General features: G+C 37.8%; 1 protein-coding gene across 3 annotated transcripts in view; it reads left to right on the top strand.

Moving 5' to 3' along the window:
* GOSR1 (golgi SNAP receptor complex member 1) overlaps window positions 1-17,972 on the top strand; it is a 31,995-nt gene extending 14,023 nt beyond the window's left edge. For 2 of the 3 annotated variants that reach the window (XM_052805041.1, XM_052805040.1), the window contains exons 7-9: window positions 6,007-6,036; window positions 14,769-14,851; window positions 16,177-17,972. In XM_052805041.1, the coding sequence (XP_052661001.1) occupies window positions 6,007-6,036; window positions 14,769-14,851; window positions 16,177-16,301 (238 nt within the window). In that variant the 3' untranslated portion in view covers window positions 16,302-17,972. Of the gene's footprint in view, window positions 1-6,006; window positions 6,037-14,768; window positions 14,895-16,113 lie in introns of all 3 variants that reach the window. The other variant, XM_052805042.1, reaches the window with a different exon arrangement.
* Window positions 17,973-21,484: the final 3,512 nt, after the last annotated feature.

Genomic DNA, 21,484 nt, shown 5'->3' with positions numbered 1-21,484 from the left:
GTGAAGGTGGATCCCTGTGTTCAGGGATCTCCCCGCAAAGGGAGAGCATCCCTTGGTATTTGCTTGCATCCATTAAATTGTTCTTTAAACTGAGTTAGAACAACTAATCTTTTCATTGGTTACAGTGCATATGTAGACATGTTTACAGATGTTAGACAGCTGCAAAGAAAGTACTTACGTTAGCTTATCTTAAGTCCAAATCGTTGGAATTGATAAGCTGTCGAGATAGCTACTTAGTGATGTAGCTAGGAGTCCAATTTTTAGTGAATTTTGTGTCATAGGATTGCAGGTTGGCAGGAGTGGGTTTCACCAGTTTATTTTCCTGGAAATCCTTTGGCAGATTCTTCCCTATGGTGAAAAGCATGCCTTTTGCTTGGTTTTTTTTTCTCATATACAAGGTACATGTCAACCATCTGGACAGAAATTCAACACCAAATAATGTTGGTTAACTCCTGCCTAGAGCAATGGATTATGTTCCAGTGCCTTTCATTCTAGATTTAACAAATTGCTTGCATTGATTAAAAGCAACGTGGGGATGTGCTATTGTGCTTTTTTTCTTTTCCAATTTTGCAACTATTCCTCGTTGTTATTGAAAGTGATTACTGAGTGTCAGACTCCCCAGTACAATGATCTGCTGAAATGAGATTACTTACGTGTTCAGAGTTTGTAGGTGTGATGTTGTTAATAATGTATTGGTCCTTTGGAGCAAATCTATACATTGACTTAATGCTCATGTTTGTGCTGGTTTTTATGTTTGATGGTTGTAGGCTCTTATTTCATTTTGCCTACTGCAACAGAAAGCATGAAAACATTGTATCTCCTTAGCATTCAGATTTATGCTTTAATTAACATATAAAGGGAACCCACAAAAGGTAGCAGTTTGCATCGGTATTTGAACCTTTCTCTGCTTTCAGAATGGTTTCTGTGGGCAAACTGTTCATTCCTAATAATGCTCGTTTTACCTCACATCTTTGTTTTTGGCCAGCTAGCTCTTCTTATGCTGGAAATGTAAGATGTATGCTTCGTAGTCAAATATATTCGTTTTCCTCCCTGTGCTGTTGCATGCTGTGCATTCGTAGCAGGTGCTACTTCTGCTCTTCGATAAAAATACAGGAGTGAATTTTGTGGGGTCTGCACAGCCCTCTATTATAAATTTTCTCTCTCTGGCTGTTGTATACCCTAGGTACATTTGTCTCGCCACGCTCTTGTGTTGGGTCTCAGTCAATGAGTAGGCTTCTACACCAATTTTTGTCTTCATTAGCAACTGTAGGAGACTGTCCAATCTAGATAAGCACCTGGAATTCGCTCTTTCTTTGACACTAAATTGAACCAAGCTTGAGACAAGTCTGATAAAATCTGGAATATCTTGTTTGTTATCACAGGAAAAAAAAGTGTTCTGCTTTACATTCTTCTACTTAAGTTTTTAAAGAGCTTAATGATCTCTGAATTTTTTAGATGATGAGGTACGTTGATGGCAAGCAGAAAAAATGTGTTGGAGCTGGGTTTTTTTTGTGTGCACACAGTGTTTCTTTCACTTGTGAGTTGGGAATGATAATTAGGATGGAAATAACTGACTGTATAAGTCTGATTTGCTTCATCATAATCTGTATATTTGTATTAGAGTATCAAGTATGTTTTGCAATATTTGCATCCCTGGAAGCTCCACATTGCCTGGTGATCCAGGACTGTGAAAATATTAAAGATTTATTGCAGGCAGTTTGAGACAGCTGAGACTAGTGATTGATCTTGCAGTTAGAGAAAGAACAGAGTAAAATTATTATTTCTGTAATTATTCTTTATGAAAGTAAGAAAATTAAGTGCTCTATTAGTTTATTCTACAGGGTTTTTCCCTAGTCCTTTTAAATTATTCTTTGTGATAATATTGCCCTTAATTTCACCTGAAGGGTTTAAAGTGCATTGCGAAGTGAGTTGTGTGCAGATGACTTAACTGCTGTATCTTGTTTCTCTTGACAACTGCTTGTATTGGGTATCTAGCTAGTAAGTCAGCAGTAAAATCTATGGATGTGGGAGAAGCCCAGTCCTCATCTAAGTAATTGTCTATATTACTGAATTTTAACTACTGGCGTAGATATTTGCTTTAAAACACCAAAGAACATAAAATGCTTTCTTTAGTTGTAAAAGCTTGATGTGATGGGCAGGCTTCTTTTCTATCCTAGAGGCATGTCTCACTTAATTTTTCCTTTGGATTAATTTACCTGTCTGCATATTTAAATGACAAACTGCACAATCTTTTCTGAAGACAGCAGTTGCACAGAGGCCCCATTATTTCATGTGCATAACTGCCACTGTTGGATTTGTGCCATTTATTACAGTAGGTGATTGCCTCAGCATCTTTAAGCGTTTCTTTTGTATGGTATTTTTAAATGGCTTTGGCAAAGTGCCATCCATCTCGACAGGTGAAAATGCATAGCTTATCGAAACAGATGACCAATCAGATTGATAATGCCCAGGACCATCGTTTGCTTACTTGGATGTTCATAAGGTAACATCTGCTGGATTTGTTGTCTTTGCTTGGAAAGCAGAACAAAGTCAAGAGGGTTTTTTTGTTGTTTTTTTTTTTTTTTTTTTAAGAGCCTCTTTTTGTAGAGTTTGGAATGTGTAAGTTAAGCAAAATTACCTCTTTCGGTGTTATTTTTTATTCTGTCAAACAGTTGAAATGAACATTATTCATAATTGTGAGAACAACTTATACTTGTGTAAAATGGGTTATTAATAGTCAGAGATCTGCAAACTTCCCTTGGGTCTCTGGGCCCTGTTGTATTTTGTGTTCCTGATCTTCCTTAAATCTGACTGTTACTTTCTATGGTTATGAACTGTAAAATGAGGAAACAACTGCTTGCTTCTGTTTGGGTATCACTGTAAGTGAACATTACAATCTGTATTTGCCAAGAACTTTGAAAGACTTTAAGAGATGCTGTATGAGTGTATATTACTGCCTTTAGAAAAGCCTCTAGCGTCTGCTTAAACTGAACTTTTGCAGGAAGCACTACATTTAACAGAACTCTAAGGGATTGTGATGTGCAGATTTTTACCATAAAATGTTCCTGCTCACGCTGCCTTTACCAAAACTTCAGGGAATGTCACTGCCATTTTCTGCTGGAGTTTGTTCACCTGCTGGAAGCTTGCAGGTAGAGACGTTTTTGGAAATCCTCTCAGGGCCGTCAAAAGATGATGCTTCTTGGGGTGGGAAGAACATACTGGAAGTTGTGTTCAGTAAATCTGTATGTTTCCCAGCTATTTATTTAAGACTATAAGAGTTAGTTCAGTCTGCCCTTATCTATACATCAGTCATTCTGAAGAAAATTCATATGCACCTCATCCTTTTAAATACTTGGGGTGACCTCCACGTAAGTTGAGAAACATCGATCTTGTGACTTCAGGTGCCTGTTAAATGCCTTGTGTAGGCACTTGCATCTAATGTCTGTGTTTGCTGGTATTAAGAACTATTTATTACTGGGTTTATACATTTTTATTAACTTCTGCGTGTCATGATTTTACAGGTGGCTATGTTTCCAGGTTTTATTTTTATATGTGTATACATACTTACATATATAAAAAATAATGCAGTATAATATAATTGAATCTGAAGCTTTTAAATACTTTCTGAGTTTACATCTCTGATTAAGTAATAAAACTGCCTAACTACAGCTTTCGCTAACATAAAAAGCAGTTAGTGTCTCTGCTGCAAACTGGCAAGCCTAATTTTTGTGCTCTGAAAACCTTGGAGAACATCCTAGTTCACTTAAGGTCTCTGAATGTGTTCCCTGTCATCTTCAGTTCATCAACATGAAAATACTATAATTTCATCAGTTAAATGGACAAAGAGCTGGTAATGCTGGTGGTGATTTTTCCAGGGTAGCGGGTTTTTTTTTAATAGGACTGTTCTAGCAATGTTTTGTTCCACAGAATTTTTGTAAGTGTAACTTATTTCCAGCTAGGCTCCTGATATCTTTTTGTTGTTAATAAGTTAAAAAAAAAAAAATCCTTTTTAAAAAACTGTGCATTCTTATGCACTATTCTTGCTTTTCAGACTGTTTTCTGATGTTTTTGTGGTTTATTCTTATTATGTACTGCCCACATAATACACTTGTTTGTTAGAGACTATGTATGAGAGGCACATTCTCAGTTGAATTTTGTATCATTGAGAATCAGCAATTACAGAAATCTTTAATGCATCACTTTTCTGTTCTGCTTGCCTTGGGGACATGCTGTGAGACTTGAAACTGCTTACATCATTTTGTGTACATAACTATGCTGTTTTACTTCTCTGTGCCAGTGGTAATAAATACCTCACAGTGAATGAAAATGGTTTTATTTGATTAAACCGATGTACTTGCAACTGATGTGAATCTTTGGAGTGTGGCTTTGTTTTGGGAGCAGAAGGAAGTGTTCCAGTTCCAGTGTTTTCAGTGTTTGCTGCCCCAGTTGAGTTCCTCTCAACTTAAAATTGGGCAAAATATTTTTAGTGCTCTGTGTGCTGTCTCCATATTTCAAGCCATGGACTAGACTGAAATAGCAACCTTCATGTTTTCACTTCTCTTCACAGACAAATAAGGACATTCTGTTAGCATCTCCCCCCCACCCCCCCAGCCGTTTACACACGCGCACGCACGCTGCACAACGTGCTCCTTTGCCGTGCCTCCAGCTGGAGGTGTGGGGGGATCTCCAGAATTTCTGTGGGTAGAAGAAAAGTTCCAAATCGGGCAGCTCTGGCTGAGTCAGAGGCAGAACTGTGCTGCGCCGGAGGCTGTTGATAGCTTCCCTTCCTGAGGTGGCAAAACACTTGGAACAAGGAGGATGGAAGATGAAGACGGTCATGCCCTTTCAGTGTCTTTTAATCCTTTTACTTTGGCAGCAAAAAACTCTGCTTTAATACTGGAAGCAATATCCAGTACAACATAAAACTTCTTTCTGTCAGATTGATTTCCTTCTTAAACTGCAAACTCACATTTTTTTCAGTTATTCTACTAGAGTGTGCGTAAATCTATGGGCTAAATGGAGCAATTGTAGGGATGCATCATTGTTTCTGCAACGTGGGAATCGGGGATGCAGTCACCTCTTCTATGTCAGTGTCACATTTTAGATACTGATTGCTGTAACAATATATGTTTTTCTGGGATTTCATAATTGGCTGTAAAACAGTGATTAAAAACCTGTATATAAGTTGAGTACAGAAAAAGAGAAATTGCTCAAGTCTTCTGAGGATCTTGTTTGTGATCCTAATCTCACACATCCATTTTTTTAAATGAAATGTTCTCTCTGTGGTGGTGTATTTTAGGCTGTCCTTTTCCCAGCGATGCTACATAGAAACTCGATTAATGTGTGGCAGTGAGGGAGAAGGGGCACGTGTTATCAAGGTCTTTCTCTTACAGATGGTCTGTATTCTGTTTCTCATAAGCATCACTTAATTCCTATCCAACTGATATTACTACAGAAAGAACTTGCCTCGTTAACAACCATAAAACAGTGTTTGGTAAATTTGCTCTGAAGCAGTGTTTTGAGATGTTACTACCTGGAAGCAATTCTCAGCTTTTATTTTTAATTAAGTTTTTTGAAGGGGTGGGCAGGAATCACCAGGATTAAAATGCAATAAAATTAGGTACTTCCTTCCCCAATACTCCTTTCCACCACTGTCCTGGGCACCTGGTACACACAGGCTCAGTTAACATTAATTAGCCATGAATCATGGAGTCCATTCCTCTTTCTGTCTTCTCAGTCAGCGCTTTATGTGTTCTCCGGAGCATCTGCTCTCGCATACAGTTAGGAAATGCTACTCCGGAGGACACTATGTGCATCTTCTCCAAAGACTCTCATTACATATTCCAAATCTATGTAGTAGCAAAAAGTGACAACATCCTGAAGTAAGACCTTCTAAGGGCAAATTTGTTAAGGCTTGTATTATGGCGATCATTGATTTAATAATCTAAAATAATACTTGGTTCTTGTTACTTTTTTTAACTTCATTTTTTTCCTTTTGGCTTTCAGCTCAGATCGACTGATAGAAGAAACAATAAGGTAGGAATGAACTTAACTAATTTTCATTATTTTCTGTACAATCAGCGTTTCCATTGAATTGTGTCTAAAGATACCAGTCATTTTATTTATACAATAACTATATTGTTTGCAACTCATAGGCAGTATTACAATGAAGTGTTGGTGGGTTTCAGGTTTTTTTCTATTCAGTGTTGACGTAATGGTGTTGCTTAAATATTTTATTCATCCTAGTTTAGAAAATTTGCATTTCTGTTCAAAGTTGAATAACCCCTACAAAAAAAAGGGGGATGATTGAGCAGAGCGAATCTCAGGTTGAGCTGTTGAGGGCTATTCCAGTAGTCAAGCTGTTTCTTCTCACAGTGACACTCTTCTACAACATGATTTTCTGTAATCCTTCAGTGTAGTCAGCACCCTAGTGTGCAGCTGATATAGGTAAGGGCTTCTTCCATAAGCGCTAGAGAGGTAATTGCTGTTGTATAGTTACTTATCTTCTGGGGTTTTTCTGTGATTTGAATACTTGTGTGATACTGATCTAGGAATTTTAGAACGGTAGCATCATGAATTACTTTTATCATCTGCCCTTCCCAATCTTCCATTGAACTCTGGGATTTTGCAAACCAGTAATTCACAGTGCCCAACTTAATGGTTTTAAATTTTAGATTATTGCTTTAAAAAAAAAAAAGGAAGAAAGCAAGCAAGGTATGCTTTCAGATAATGCATGTACTGGCATAAGTGATCAAGAGGAGTAATTAGAGGTGCAGCAAGGCTCTATGTCCATTAAGGGCTAGCTAGCTTAAGTACACACAGCGGGCTCGGCATAATTAACATGGTGGAGGAATGTGTTAAACCACATTAATGTGCAGTGATGAACCAGAAGTGGTCAGTACAATAATGTCTGAAAATGTGGATATAATCTCACCATAGCCTCATAAAGGTATTTGCCAAACTTAGCACAGTTACTGTGAATGTTTGTTTTACTTTGGGTTCTAGTCTTTTCCTGATTAAAAATCGCCTCCTTTATTGCCATGCTTATAGCCCTACTTTTCCGTCTCGTAAAAATACTCAACGTTTGTTGAATCTCTTATTTGCTGCCACTCCAGTAACTAGAGCATTAAACAGCGTATGGTGATTTCTTAAGCTTAATATTCTGCAAAATGACTTGTATTTTATCATTTGAGCTCTTCACCTAGCCTCTTGATTATGTGTCATCAGAGAAGTTTGAGAGTATGTGTGTGTGTGATAAGTGAACCTCCATGTCGATTTACCTGTGCAAGGGAAATTAGCCGTGGCAAACTGGAGCTCAGAACAGGGCAGCTACGTGAATACTCACCCAAGTTCCTGCATCAGTTTTGAGCCTACTCAGAAGCTCCATGCGTAGGAGCTCCATCAGTAGGTGTCTTGGCTGGTTTAAAACTGCTTTAAGTTTCATTTGCATGAGCTCCAGTCCTGCGGTTGACTACAAATCAACTTACCTCCACAGTGACTGCTTCTCATGCAATAGTCCCCTACCACGCGGCTTGGTTCAGAGCTCCTTGGTGCTGTTTACTGAAAGTGTTCCTTCTGTTAATAAATTAACTTGGATTTTTAAGAGGCTGGATTTCAGTACTCCTTGTTGCACCATTTATTATCTGTAGTAAATGAACTTCTTGTTGCAGTTGTTGCCAAGAATGCTCTAAGTTTCTTCTTGCAGAAAAAGAGCTAGTTTACTAACTACATTGAGCAGGAAATGTAATTTTATTTGTATCATCTTAATTCAATTCTGACTCGGTTGAAACCAGGGTCAATTTTGTTTTTTTGTTTTTTTTTCCTTGTCATCCCCAGTAATTGCAAGTATTCAGGTATGATATTAATTGGTGGTAAACCCTGCTGCATTTGAAGTGAATTTAGCAGATAGAAATATACCCAACTTCTGATGATCAATTGCTTTATCTATTGTAAACCAAGTAAAAGAGGGAATTGTGCAGGGGAGGCTGTTTGAATGCAGATTCCTTGAGTGAAGTGAGATGTAATTAGCTTATTCTGGCTACTAATACTGCTCCGTCTTCAAGGTTTACATCTGCTGTAGTTCATTACTTATTATTTGGGTGTATTTCAGGAAGTCAAGAAATCACTTTTTACTCTTTTAGGGGTTGTTATTAAGTGGTGATTCTAAACACTGGAAAGCATTTTTCTGTGCATGCAGAGGCTTTTGTTGACAAGCTGCGTACCGGTGACTCCATTGCCAGGACTCTAGAGTTAGCACTAATTGTGAAACCCTTGCTCTAACTTTCTGTAGAGAAGAGAGCCGAAGAAGTGCAGAGCCCGACCCTCCCGCTGTGTGGTTCCTCCATGGAAGCAAACATAGGTGCAAGAGCATATATGGGCACCTAAGCTGCAATGATGCAGTAACTAAAGCGATGAGTAGGGCTGTCATTCCAGATGTTTTGTTAGTACTAAACTTTTAATCAGTTTTTAAATGAATTATGTGACATGGGTTCTTACTGCAGCATATTTCTTTCCAGAAACGAGTGGGATGTGGTACTTTGTACTGCAGTTCTTTTGGAACAGTGCTCACTTCTCTTGGCCAGATATAAATATAAGCATAGATTCTGCTTAATATGTTTGGTGTTCTCGGGTTTTCATTTTCAAACATTATCACTTTTCCAAAATAGCAAACTATTTATTTCTTGTTTTCCAACAACTTATATTTTTAGGTTGGCTCAGTTTGAATTTTTTTTATAGTTTTGCATGTACAGTGTGACAAGTTCTTAGGATTTTATTGTAAGACTGTTTCTGAGGCCTGATTCAGGCTGATTTGTCAGTGTTTGTATAATTAACAGATTGGACTTTATTTCCCCTGTGAAGCTAGACCAAACCCATAGATTTAATGTTAAAAAAAATCTCCTTATGTATTTGGGGTATTTCTTTAGGTAATAAATAGGATTTAACAAAAGGGAGAAATTCACTTGCATTGAATCTCAACTTTACAGAATGGAAAGGCATGAGTTAGGCTTCATCAAAAGACACAGTAGTCTTTAATTTGAAAGATACTGTGTGTGTGTGTACACATATGCATATATACACACACGTGTATATTTATAGATATTAATATAGATGTATGTATACGCAAAGAATAAGTGATATAATCAGAATTTTTACCGATTTAAAACTAGAGCTTGCATTTCTATGCAGAGTCACAGAGTCCATTCCCTTAATCATAGACGTTGTCATGAATTTAAATGAGCAAGTATGATTCATGGAGTACAAAATGAAGCAGAAGTTCCAGTAATACATGAATTATTTGATTTTTAAAAACACGTCTTGTTCCTTTAGAGCTTTGTTTTAGTTCTTCATCAATGTAGATTTGACTGAGCTGTCTCAATGGATGAAGCAAGGAGTTGACTTTTTGGTACATTTCCCTTGATAATAAGCTGTATGTATATGGCTGCTACGCAGAGTGAAAATACCCAACAGCTTAAGCATTTGTCTACGTAAAAACACTTTGCTTCCAAGTCAAGCAGCATTAGAAGTGTATCTCTGCATGTTAGACTGGTTTGACTGTGATAATAGCTGGAAGTGTTTATTACTCTGGACTTTTTCATGCCAGTGAAAACTGCAAACTACATACAAATATCAGTTTTACTTTTGAAGAGAAATTCAGTTGCTTGCATACCCACAGCACTACTGAACATTCAAGGACAAACTTATAAGTGAAATTTTGAGGAAATATGGCTGCAGGCATAGGAATTTGAGATACTCCTGCTGATTTGTGGGAGAGATGGGTGGGTTCTTCGTGGCTGTGACCTCGGGCTTACCTAGAAGAGATTTCTGCAGCAGTGTAGCACTCTAATGTTGTACTTCAGCAGTGCTTTAATATTAAATATAGAGAGCAGAATACCATCTGGTTTTAGAAACTTGGTTTACACCCAAGTCTAGTAGTTCAAGCCACTGCAACACTGAGACTAGTTCGTGCTAGTTTCCAAATGAAATGTTAAATCAGGGTCATCTTGATTCCAGTAAGAAGCATTTAATCTTTTATCATAAATGTTGTGTAGAAGTTTCAAAACGTAAGAAAAAGGTATTCTTGATCTGGGGAGATTATGGTGTCGAGTAACTAAGTGAGGCCAATATTGTGAATGGGAAGAACGTGATTATTTTTTTAAAAAATGCATTTGTCAGTGAAGAAATGGGAGCAGTAAGTCAATGAGCATATGTTAGGGATGGGAGCGAAACCAAAACTGTCTAATGAAGGATATGAGAAAGCTTCAATACTTAAGACTGTCCAAGACCTATCAGTGGACTACTCCCCAGGAGCTGTGTGGTAGTTCTTAAATTTAATAGTCTCATTTACAGATATAAAGACTTAGGTAAACCAGCTCATGTTTTGAGTAATCAAATTATACATGAAGAACTGTGCTTTGTACTTGAATTTTGACTTTTTAATGGTAGCTAGAATCCAGTTAAAGTCTTGTTCATGGATATCACAATTACATTTCATTACTAGACCATATCATACTAAAAATGGTAATCACTACAATTTTTTTTTCTTCAGAGCTCTTCAGTAAAACCTAGCCCATTGAGCTAGATTTCTCAAAATACTGGATAAAAGAAATGAAGAAGGTTCCAATCTTGTAATATGTAAACTTAAACAGTTACATCCTGCCTTTTTATATGAAATGGACACTTCCACTCCTCAGAAGTTAAAGCAGGAACCTTGTGTTCCATGATAATCTGTAATAATTATTTCCAAAGGCATTTTGGAGGTGTCTCAGGAACACTTTATATCCTGGCAATCATCTTGTGTTTTCACTTCTGTAAATTAATGGATGCCTTAATGAGTCATTGGATGCATCTTATGAAAACATGTGGCTTAATTCAGGAATGCTTTGAGAAATGTTGTACTAAAACTTCATCTGGACAAGTATCAAGTCAGTGTGGGGGTGTAAGATAAGAAGCTGTAGGTTACTGAGCAAGCTTTCCTATGTACAGCTAGGAAATTTTTTTTTTTCCCGAACTTGGTTCCTAGTAATTCAAAATTTCCTGAGTGCTCTTCTCAATAGCAAATGTAATGTTTTTGCGAGTTTGTTGCTTTTTAGAGGATTAAAATACCTGTATGCTGAGTTGTAGATGTATATAATCTGTCAAATGCCATATCTTTTCACGTGTGGTATGATTTGATGTACTTACTGTTCTAATTTTGTAGCCTGTTTTTCAGCTCTTGATGGTAACTGCTTTTTCTGTATTGATATACAGCTGTTTATTGTCTGTTTAGAATTTCTGTTAACACCTTCTCCCAGATGCTTTTCTTTGTATACTCATGCACTGTTGGGTAGGCAATGATTTGATTCTTCATTTTTCCTCTAATCTAATTTTCCCTTTCTTTTCTTCTAATTTTAGTCCTGAAAAGCCTGTCCGGTGTAATCAAATAACACTGTTGCATTTATGGGTTAGTTGAGTTAGTATATCCACAAGAACAAGCATACACAATGAGCTGAGTGACAGTACTATGCAGTCTGAGAAGAGAAGCTTCGTAAACTTTCTTCTGTTGTTTTTGCAGAAACGAAGAGAGCATTGGTTAACTGCTTCTGGCAACCCCTTTATAAACACCAAGGAGGTGACTGCAAGCCCTGTTGCTTCCAGTTAACCATGAGTTTCATTTTTACTTTGTGCTGATTTGGCACTTGAAAAGTATAAAAGAAAAAATGCTAAATAGCCAGCTGTAAATAAAAAATGCTTGAAGGTTCTTCATAGTTCTGCCCTGAAACTTCCTTTTTTTTTTTTTTTTTTTTAATCTAATGCTTCAAAACTTAGTATTAAAATGTTAAATCTGTTCTTATAGAGTTGCTGATTGAAAATGTCAGGGTTTTGCCTACAAGTTATCAAACTGTTTATATTCTCTTTATGACTGATAAACTCCAATTTCCTAATGTATGTCCAAGTTTACTAGAATGCTAATATAACCTTAAAATAATATATTGATCTGCCCTGGCAATGCATGTTGTTCTATTTAAAAGAATTCACTGTATAGAGCTTTTGGAAGAGTATTTTCTATGACCTGAAAGCTATGAGAGCCATAGGCTGGATGGCCCTTCTGCCGCCTGTGTCTCTCATATGTTTGTGTGATGAACTTGTCTTGCTTTCCGAAGTATTCTGCTACTGCTAAAAAAAAAAAAAAATCATACTGCTTACAACACTTGGGCTTTGGCTTGGTTATCTCTTAATTTTTATGGGCAAAACCAGAGTTGGAAAAGGCAGCTTCCACCTGAAGAGGTGGTAGCAGATTTTTTCCTTTTCTTTTTTTTTTTCCTTAAAGTTTGCCTGGCACATTAGAGGAAGGCTGAAGATACTGTATCAAGGGCTACTTGAGATGGAGCAGGTAGATATAATGGAAAGGAGCCCAGAGGAACTCACTGCTCCAGAAATACTTTAGGGATCATTGATCCGGGCTGTTTTCTTCTTTAAGATGTTTGTGAACTGTGATACTGACCTTTTGCTGTAAGTCTTGAAGGAGAATTGTTAGACTTGGCTCTGCTGGGTTTTGCCATCTATTCTTGTGATGCAGGCTCTAGTGTCCTAGAAGAGAAGCCAGGGGTACATGAGATGATCCAGAGCTGCTCATTCCAAATGTTGTTTTGTTCAGAGAGAAACTCGAAATAAAACGTATCAAATGGTCTTTGTTATTAAAATGTCAGGAATGCCAGTTCTATGTTTAATAAGTGTACGGATATAATTTGTGTGTCTGACTTTTCCTACCAGATTTACCTGGAAAGAGACACTAAGCTGGATAAAGGTGCTTTTTTTAATCACCTTCCAGTACTAAAATGCCAGGTCAGCCTAAGTACTTTAGTACTAATATCTGGACAAATGATGTTTCAACATTTTAACTGTTATAGGAAGATAAGCCCAAAGCCTTGAAACCCAGATGAGTTCAGTACAGAACAGTGCTTGAGGATCAGATGTATTGAGCAAGTGCATTCAGAGAGTTCAGTAGTAAATATTAAGGCTTTATGTAAAATGCAATGTCCGGTTTATACTGCAGAACTTGAGAATAATGTTGGGCTTAGCACTGTGTGTTTCAGTGCTTTGTACCTGCCCCTCCTTAGACATAATGCTCACGTTAGCCGTGATTTTGTATCATGTTTGTATACAGACACTGAGTGTGAGCAAGCATAAAATTCTCTTGAAAATCTGGATGTTTGTATTGGGTAAAAGAAGCATTTTGCATTTTCCTGTTTGTTCTCCTCTGAAATTCCAGCTTTAGTTCCCGTTTCTCATATTTATATCTGATATATTGTGTTGTTCCACTTAACTTTTATTCTTCCAGAACATTTTCCGTCCATATTTAAGGCTCACAAACTTGTCCAAGAACTTGTTTTAATCATTGTTATTCGTGTAGATATAGTCAACAGCAATACAGGTGACATTTTCTGAGTTATTATCCAGCCATATTGTATTTATGTCCTACTTTGTTTATTTTTGAAATGCGTGCCAGCCAAGGAGAGCAGTATTTGTCATACTGTTCCTTCTTAAGCACCGTATCTCTAGAGCCTAAACTTTTACGTGCTGTTTCTCTAGATGTAAATGACCCTGTGCAGTTTTTCTTGACAAAGCTATTGCATTCGAAGTAGCTACATGAAATACTACCTGGGGCTGCAAGTAGTAGCCTACCCTTTCATTTTCCATGTTAAAACTCTTTGTTTTACGAGCTGAAGAGAAACTTCAAGGTAGAGAAGAATTTTTGTCAGCTGAGTAGTTCTTTAAAATCTTCATTTAAATGTCTTATTTTTAAGAGCACAGTTGCTTTATTCCAACTTCCAGAATGTATTAAATTTGAAATAGGAGATTCTGTTTTATATTCATCTGTATTGTGTTCTTATATTTGGATAAAGTACATGCAGCTGGACCATGTATTAGTAAAGAAACAGCGTATGAAAGCTTACATACCCCATGGATGATATTCTTAATTAAGACCAAAGCTCAAAAATGTATTTTACCTGTGCTGTGATGGAAGCATCATTCGATATGATTTCATTATACACCAGCTCCCTCAACTCCAGCTTATGGAAGACGGTCAGGTTGGGCTTGCTGGGAAGAGAATCCAAGCTTTGCCCACTTATCTGGAGTCAGGGGACAGTATTAATCTTGAGTCAAAGCAAGTAGATCCCAACACTTATTTGTGTTTAAATGTCTTCAAAGACCTGCTGACTCTGTGTCCCGGCTTAATTGTCCGGAAACCTTCTGTGTGAAGCTCCGTGAGCTGTGTTGGGTCTCAGACTGCATTTATGTCTCCTCTCAACCAGCATATTCGTTTTGCAAATTGATTTTTAATTGTGAGTCAGCTCTTACTTGCTTAATATTTCTGTAGCCATCATATTCTGATGGCAGACAAAAAATTTCATATGCTCTCTAGAGTGAAAGTAAGTATGGGGCTTCTGTGATTAAACAAACTTCTAAATTTAAAATTTATGCCGGAAGAGTACCTTTAGGTTTGCTTGTAATGTAGTACTATTTTTTTTGTTGGGGCTGGGGGAGATGTGGCAAAACCCTGCCTGTTTCAAGAGATCGCGGAGTTTTCAATTGTTAATGGCTTAGATAAAAAGAGAAATCATTTAAGTGTAAAGGATAGAGATTAATGGAAAAAATGTGGTTTCATTCATATTGCTTCACCTCATTCATTGTTCTCTAAAGAAGCGTTGCCTGCTTGCTTTCCTCTTGTTTTAGCTGTAGATTATTCTTAGCACCAACAACTTGATCCAGTCTTTTTCTTTCTCCAGCATTGCCATGGCAACTAAAGAAAATATGACTTCACAGAGAGGGATGTTGAAGTCAATACAAAGCAAGATGAATACCTTGGCTAGTATCCTTTCCTAAAAATTTGTGCTGCCAGAGCATAAGAAGAGGTATAGTACAATTTTTCACTCTGTCATTTGGGGATCAAAATGCTTTTTGATGTCAGTGGCTGTATAACCTGTAGTGGTATTGTCATTAGTGACAAATGGACCATTTTTTTTACCAGTCTCACTTGATAATCTGACTGAAGCATCTTAATGATGAATGTGGTGAATAAGTTGGTTTTGCTCAAAATTGAATACTGCATATAAATCAATGTAGCTCGATTCTCAGGTGGAGATCTGCAACAGCATTTTATGGCCTTCCCTGCTATATGTTTTTGTAAAAGTATAATTTCATTTTACTTCTCACTTTTTTGCTTTCAAGACTGTCCGGAGCTGAAGCTTGGCATACTTTGCTGCTTGTTATCATTTACAGCTAAGGGTATTCATGACATGAGTATCCTCTTGTCTGTCACAGTCCTGTAGATGTTAAGATTTTGGCTTGTTGGTTTCTCTTCATATTCTGTGCTCATGGCTAAAGAATGTGCCAGCTTGTCAAGTCATACATGTTTGTCATTTTCCCACTTACTCCTTCCTTTCTGTCATAAGGGCCCAAAGAACAACATTAGCATCATTTGATTAGACAGACTACATCCTGAAGAGATGTATCTTGGTAACCCATAAATTTCATTACAGTTCTTAGCAACTGGCAAGAACAAAAAAAAATTCAATAAGCTTTGGCCTTAAAAGATTCTTGGTTCCAAAGACATGAAGCTCTGAAATGTATTATCTTGTTGGCAATTGTATTTTGTACATTAAAAGATAGATTTACATCTTTATGATTCTACAGTAGGAGGAGTTCTTCCTTATGTGCTATACTTGAACAATGCGTAGTCATGCAATGTGCATGATTTTCTCAGTCAAATGCCTTTGGTTGTTCCCTTCACCAGTAACAGAATTCCATTAAATAAATTCCGCAGATGTTTTATATAACTGCCCCATTTATTTTTTTTTCATTCTCATTTAAACACAATTATTAAAAGTAACTAAGCCTCACATATTAGAGATTAAAGTATATCAAACGCTGGTAATTTAGGTGATCAGGTGATGAATTCTGTGTAAATGTGAATTCTAAGCTGTTCTGTTCTCTCTCTTCTCTGATTGTCTGTTATTAGTGAAGTACAGTTGTAATCCTGCTAACTATCCATCAGGTTTTTTTACTGCATCTGCTTTCTCCAGCTTGAGAGTAGTTCTGCATTTCTTGCGGTATTGGGATTTCTACATACAGACTTTGGGGCTTGCTAGTGAAGATAGTGTTTGCTGATATGACCTTGACTCAAATTCCTTAAAGATCGGTTTCCAGCAGTGAACAGCCTGATTCAAAGGATCAACCTTCGGAAGCGACGAGATTCTCTCATCTTGGGTGGCATTATTGGCATCTGTACCATCTTACTGCTGCTATATGCTTTTCATTGATGGATGTTCCCCCATGGACTCTGCTAAACTCATCACCACCATCCCTCCCCCCCAGTCAAGGAAAAGTGAGTGGGGGAAGCGACAGACTTCAAACAGCCTGCTCGTCATGGCTGCGAGTATCAGCATGATGTCTAGAGCTTATGATGGTAGACTGTGACACTGGTTTTGGGTTGAAGCTGCAGTGTTTCTCCTTCCCTGCCATACATCTTCCTTTGGTTAAATTTTGTGGGGTTTGTTTGTCTGTAATTCCCTTTCTCACTGCAAGGTAGGTGAATATGGGACGCTTATCAGAACCGGTAGAACAGTTTCTCTGCTCAGCGGCGGTGGGGAGGCCTGTTGTTGGCTGGTAAGTAGAAAAAGATTGTTACGCTTGCCTTGGGTGGAAACTGCAGTAAGCCAGTTTCCCGTGTAGGCCAAGCGCAGTACTGAACACTTTTGCCCTGTGAGAAGAATATTGCAGCTTTAAGCCATCAGGTTGCTTTACTACTAAATACATGTTCTGTAATTCTTTTTAACTCATGGTTGAGATACTGGTTATTTCTGCATAATTTGTGCTGTGAAAACTGTGCTTCACACAAATTCCTCAAAGTAAAAAAAGGATTGTTCAGTTCACTTTTTGCACACAATATGGATAAACTACCCTCAGTGGAAGATTTGTAAGGTTTCTCGTGGCTTTAAAGGGACTAGTAAGTCCCCCTTTGTAAAAAGGGAGCGCAGCGTCCTAGCAGCTGTTTACTGTAGTGTTCAGTCATCTGAAAAGTGACCAAACATAAGTTCACCTAAAAGTAGTCTTTTGGGTGTAAATACTTTGATTTTGGCTGGCATCATAAAAGTCTTTATAAAGACATGATAAGCAGTTTGAAAAGTCTATATTGTAATTTAGATAAAGTTATTCTAATAGCATTAATATTTTTACACTGTAAGTAGGATATAATCTAAACTGTCAATTAGAAATTAAAATTATGACAGTTATACCTGAGGCAAATGTATCTGCGTGCAAAATTTTTGGACATAACTCCTCATAGTAAAGAGTCGAATGTATGAATAGCGAAACAAGTATTATTTACCATTATCTGGGGCGGGGGGGAGGATTTTTTTTGTCCAGACATGCAACATGAATCCTGTTGTGTTTGCATCTCTAAACAAAGCTGATGTCAGGAATGGCTTTGATATTGCAGATTGACAAATTACGGATTTTTCTGCTCTTTCAACAGCTCTTTTCCATCTGTCATATCATAACCCAATAAATTCAAATTGAGGCACTGAAATATCTTTCTAAAAACTTGATTAATTCTTTTCACAATCAATTTACAGTGCTCCTAACAGATTTCATGTATGCCATTACCCACAAATGTCAGATAGTCTCCAGGTTCTTTTCTGGAACAAAGTCTAGTGGGACAGACGCAATTTTTTACTGCTTTTTATAGTGTCTGTGAAGTACCTGTTGGAGGGAGTAGAGACTTGTGCCTGTGTAGTGTGCAAAACCACACTGTTGCGCCTAAAATGTTTGTATGGAGTTGAAGGCTTATTTGCAGACTAATAACTTTGTGCTAAAAAGTCAACAGAGGCTTCTAATCAGTCGTCTTGTTGTTGGGATTAGAAAGCATTTGGAATTAATATGTGTAAAACTGTGGGGCTTGTATTTTAAATAAAGGGTGATTATTTGGTTGATTTGGGAATGTTTCTGGTTTGAAATGAAGTGTTCATTAAAGGGGTTTATGAAAAACCTTGATGGATAAAGGAGGTTTATTACTGAATCTGTGTGTTGGGAGATCAAACCTCTTCTTCTCGATGCTTTTTCTTTGATTCCACCACCACCCTAAGGGACCCTGATCAGCAGTCGTGCTTCTGTTTAGGATTTGTAGGATTTGGTTGCTATATAGTTGGCAATATGAGATCTGCAGTACCGTAAATAAATTCACTTATTTAATCTTACAACCAGTCTTTTTACTGGACTTAATTATTTGGTGCATATATTTAATCTTATTGTGTGAAAAAGCTGCTATGGAAAATATGTAGATTATAATAAATATGTAAACATAATTGATTTTTCATGTTATGAAAATGTTATGGAGGAACTGATATATTTTAGTATAAAATAATGGAAATATGCTGAATTTTCTCTGATAAAGCTTTACTGGAAATGGTTTCAGTGTTGGCAACCCCTCCATGGTTTTTATTTGTGTTGGTTTTGAGACAGAGTTTTGTGTTGGAAAATACATTTAATTAACCTTGTAGTCTCCCCTTCATCATTTTCTTGTAGTCCTCTAGCAATGTGAGCAGGAGTTCTGCTTTGCTCTCTGAAGTGGTGCGCTCGCATATAGCCAAGGGGAAAGACTTGCTAATTCTCCTGAACGTCTCTAATAACGTGGACCTATAGTTAGAGCAATGGACTGTAAAATGAAAACAGTGGATTGTAGTATTTAATCTCAAATCCCAAAATATAGGTTTGTATGTCTCCTGTTGCTAAATACGTTCTCTAAGTTTTTCATTCTGTGTGGTTCCTCTTGCTCTAAGGAGAAAAAAAAGTGGTTAAAGAATTCTCATTTCTGCAATTCCTGGCAAAGCTGCAGTTTCGTAACTCAACCAAATAGAATTGTGCTGAGAAAATTATTGCGAAGCCATTGAAATGAAGTGAGAAAATCCATAATATTTCTACAGGGCACATTTCTCACACACACACTCTCTTTTAATTTCTACTTTATTCTTGCCGGTACACAAGCACCTACTTTAAACTTGTCCAACAACCCCCTAGCCAGGCATTAAAACGTAAGGAATCTTATTGATAACTTTTGATGCCATGCTTCACACGGATGCGAATATTTTTATCCTTGCTCTTTAGACTATTTTTTTACATGTTTATCTGATCTTCAAGGGCTGGTTGCTAGAGCAGAGGAATGGCATTCGGGCAACACCCAGTATTGCGTGTTCAGTCAATAGTGAGCGTTTGTGTGGCCATAACCCAGACCACAGCTGTAATTTATCCCCAGCCCTTCACCGGAGCGTGCCTGAGCAAGGGTGGAGGCAGGGCTTTGTGATCCTGTATGTCTCTGGGACCAAGCAGTGTGGTGCTTCTGGTAATATCAGAGTTTGCCCTTCCTGGGAAGGCACGACATTTTTTTCTTAACCAATATTGATTTCAGGAGCTTTTGCCTGTCGAAGTGTGGTATAAATTCCTGCTGGATTCATTACACTGAATAATCAACTAGAATTTTTCATTTGTAGTTTTAGAAGTCCTTTCTTTTGGACGGTCTTAAGATTACTGTGAGAAGGAGTCGGTTCCTCGCTGAATGTTGAAAACAAAAGAGCAAAAGTAGATTTTTTTTTTTTTTTTTTAGCTGATGTGAAAGTTTCCGAGAAATGGTTCACAGCTTGTCCCCCAGGGCTGCGTCCTCCGAGGAGCTGTGTTCTGAAACCCCCAAAACTGCTGCACAGGGAGCAAAGTCTGGCCCACCACTTCTGATTGTGTAACTCATTTAGTCGGGACTATTTTAACTCTCTAAACATAGCAGGTTGTTTCCCAAGATCACTTGATGCATAATGTTTTCCTATTCTTTCTTTTTTTTTTCCCCAAAGCTTTCATTTGAAACAGGAAGGAGAGGTAACAGCTGTATTGCTTCTGAAGGAGGAAATAATTCCGAAACTCCTTATAACAAGTATCAGATTACAAAATCCTTCAGAGCAATTGTCCTATTGAGCAATGTGCAGTACAGGAGGCTACAATGAAAGACATACTGAGCCAAAACTGAGCCATATTCTGGGTGACATCTGCAAGTCCTCTTGGTGCCCCGTATCTCTCCTGTCAGCTGGATATTTGAAACCAGTGGTGATGCTTTCAGTTCTGAATACCTAAGCGGCTGTTGGTCTGTCTACTACTGAGTGAGGAGAGCAGTTTAAATAAACACTCAAGACAAAAAAACTCTTTCTCACAAAATATCCCAGTCCAGACCCTTGTAAATGAGTTTCTGATTGCACTTTCTGATTTTTTTGCTTTTCATATAGCTTCTTGAAACTTATTTTATTGTAACTGTAATTATTTTTGTTCTCACCTATTGTGCATTCTCTGTATGTATTTAAAAAAGCTTTGATATGTAATTTAATAATAAATTAGAATTCTAAGCAAGGTGCTTGGTTCTTTCCCCATGATGATCTTTGCCTACCTAAACTTCAGGGAAGACGCAGAGAAGGTTCATCTCTCCAGTTTGGGATTGTCACTGAACAATTTAGTGTGTTCTCCATTTTTGTACCAAATACCAGATGCAATGGAGCATTTCCTGACCCAAAACGCTTGGTTTGGTGGGAGATGTGTTCCTCCTACCTGCGTGTGCAGACCTGGACTCCCCTTCTCCCCTTCTGTTTCAAGAATCTGCATTGGAAGGGTCTGAATATAGTCATGACTTTTTTTCTTGCTGTTCTTTGACAGATGGACCAAGGATGGTTTTCTTTAGAGGTAAGCTTTAAAAAGTTTTCTATGTATCCATAGTATAAAACATTTAATTCCCAAATGCACACCAAAACTGATGCGTCAACTGATGTTGATTTGAAGAGCCTTCTCAGCATAAGGTGCCTCCCCCCTGGTTTAATACACATCTCAGTAGTTGAGTAGCTTCCCCCCGCCCCCGCCAACTTCTCCAATCGTAACACAAACGCCAAAAATAAGCTGATACTTTGAACATGGTACAAGCAATTGTAAAAACTCTCTCCCTGAAGTTCTCTGGTGGCCTGCAGTTGTTTTCTCGCGCTGCTGTGGTCCGGACCACCTCCATCCTCAGGTGTTCAAACCAGGCAGCGTCGTGCCTGAAGGACCCATCTGTATCTGGTAGTTTTGCAATTGGTGCTAAATCTTTTGATGCCACTCAAATTTATTTTCTCAAACAAGAAAATCTGCCTGCCAGTGTGATACCCATCTATTTGCATAAGGCTGGGAGTGAAGAGAGGTAGTTCTCTTCATTTCAGAGCTGTCGTGCTGTGCCTGTAATGCTGCTTTAAAGTAGAGAGGGATTTCTGTATCCTTAATGTGCCTACTAAATATTCAGGAATGACCATATGCTTTCTCAAGGGAAGGCTCTGACTGTGTATTTCAAGCTAGAGAAGAAACTTCAAAAACTGTTTCGAAAATGGAAAGGCAATTCTGATTTCGGATAGTGGGAAGTGCAGTTAGTTTTTCCAGTTTGCAGCGCTGG

Source organism: Harpia harpyja, chromosome 12 (genome assembly GCF_026419915.1).
Source record: "Harpia harpyja isolate bHarHar1 chromosome 12, bHarHar1 primary haplotype, whole genome shotgun sequence".
Taxonomy (NCBI): domain Eukaryota; kingdom Metazoa; phylum Chordata; class Aves; order Accipitriformes; family Accipitridae; genus Harpia; species Harpia harpyja.
This window is presented reverse-complemented; position numbering and strand designations above follow the sequence as displayed.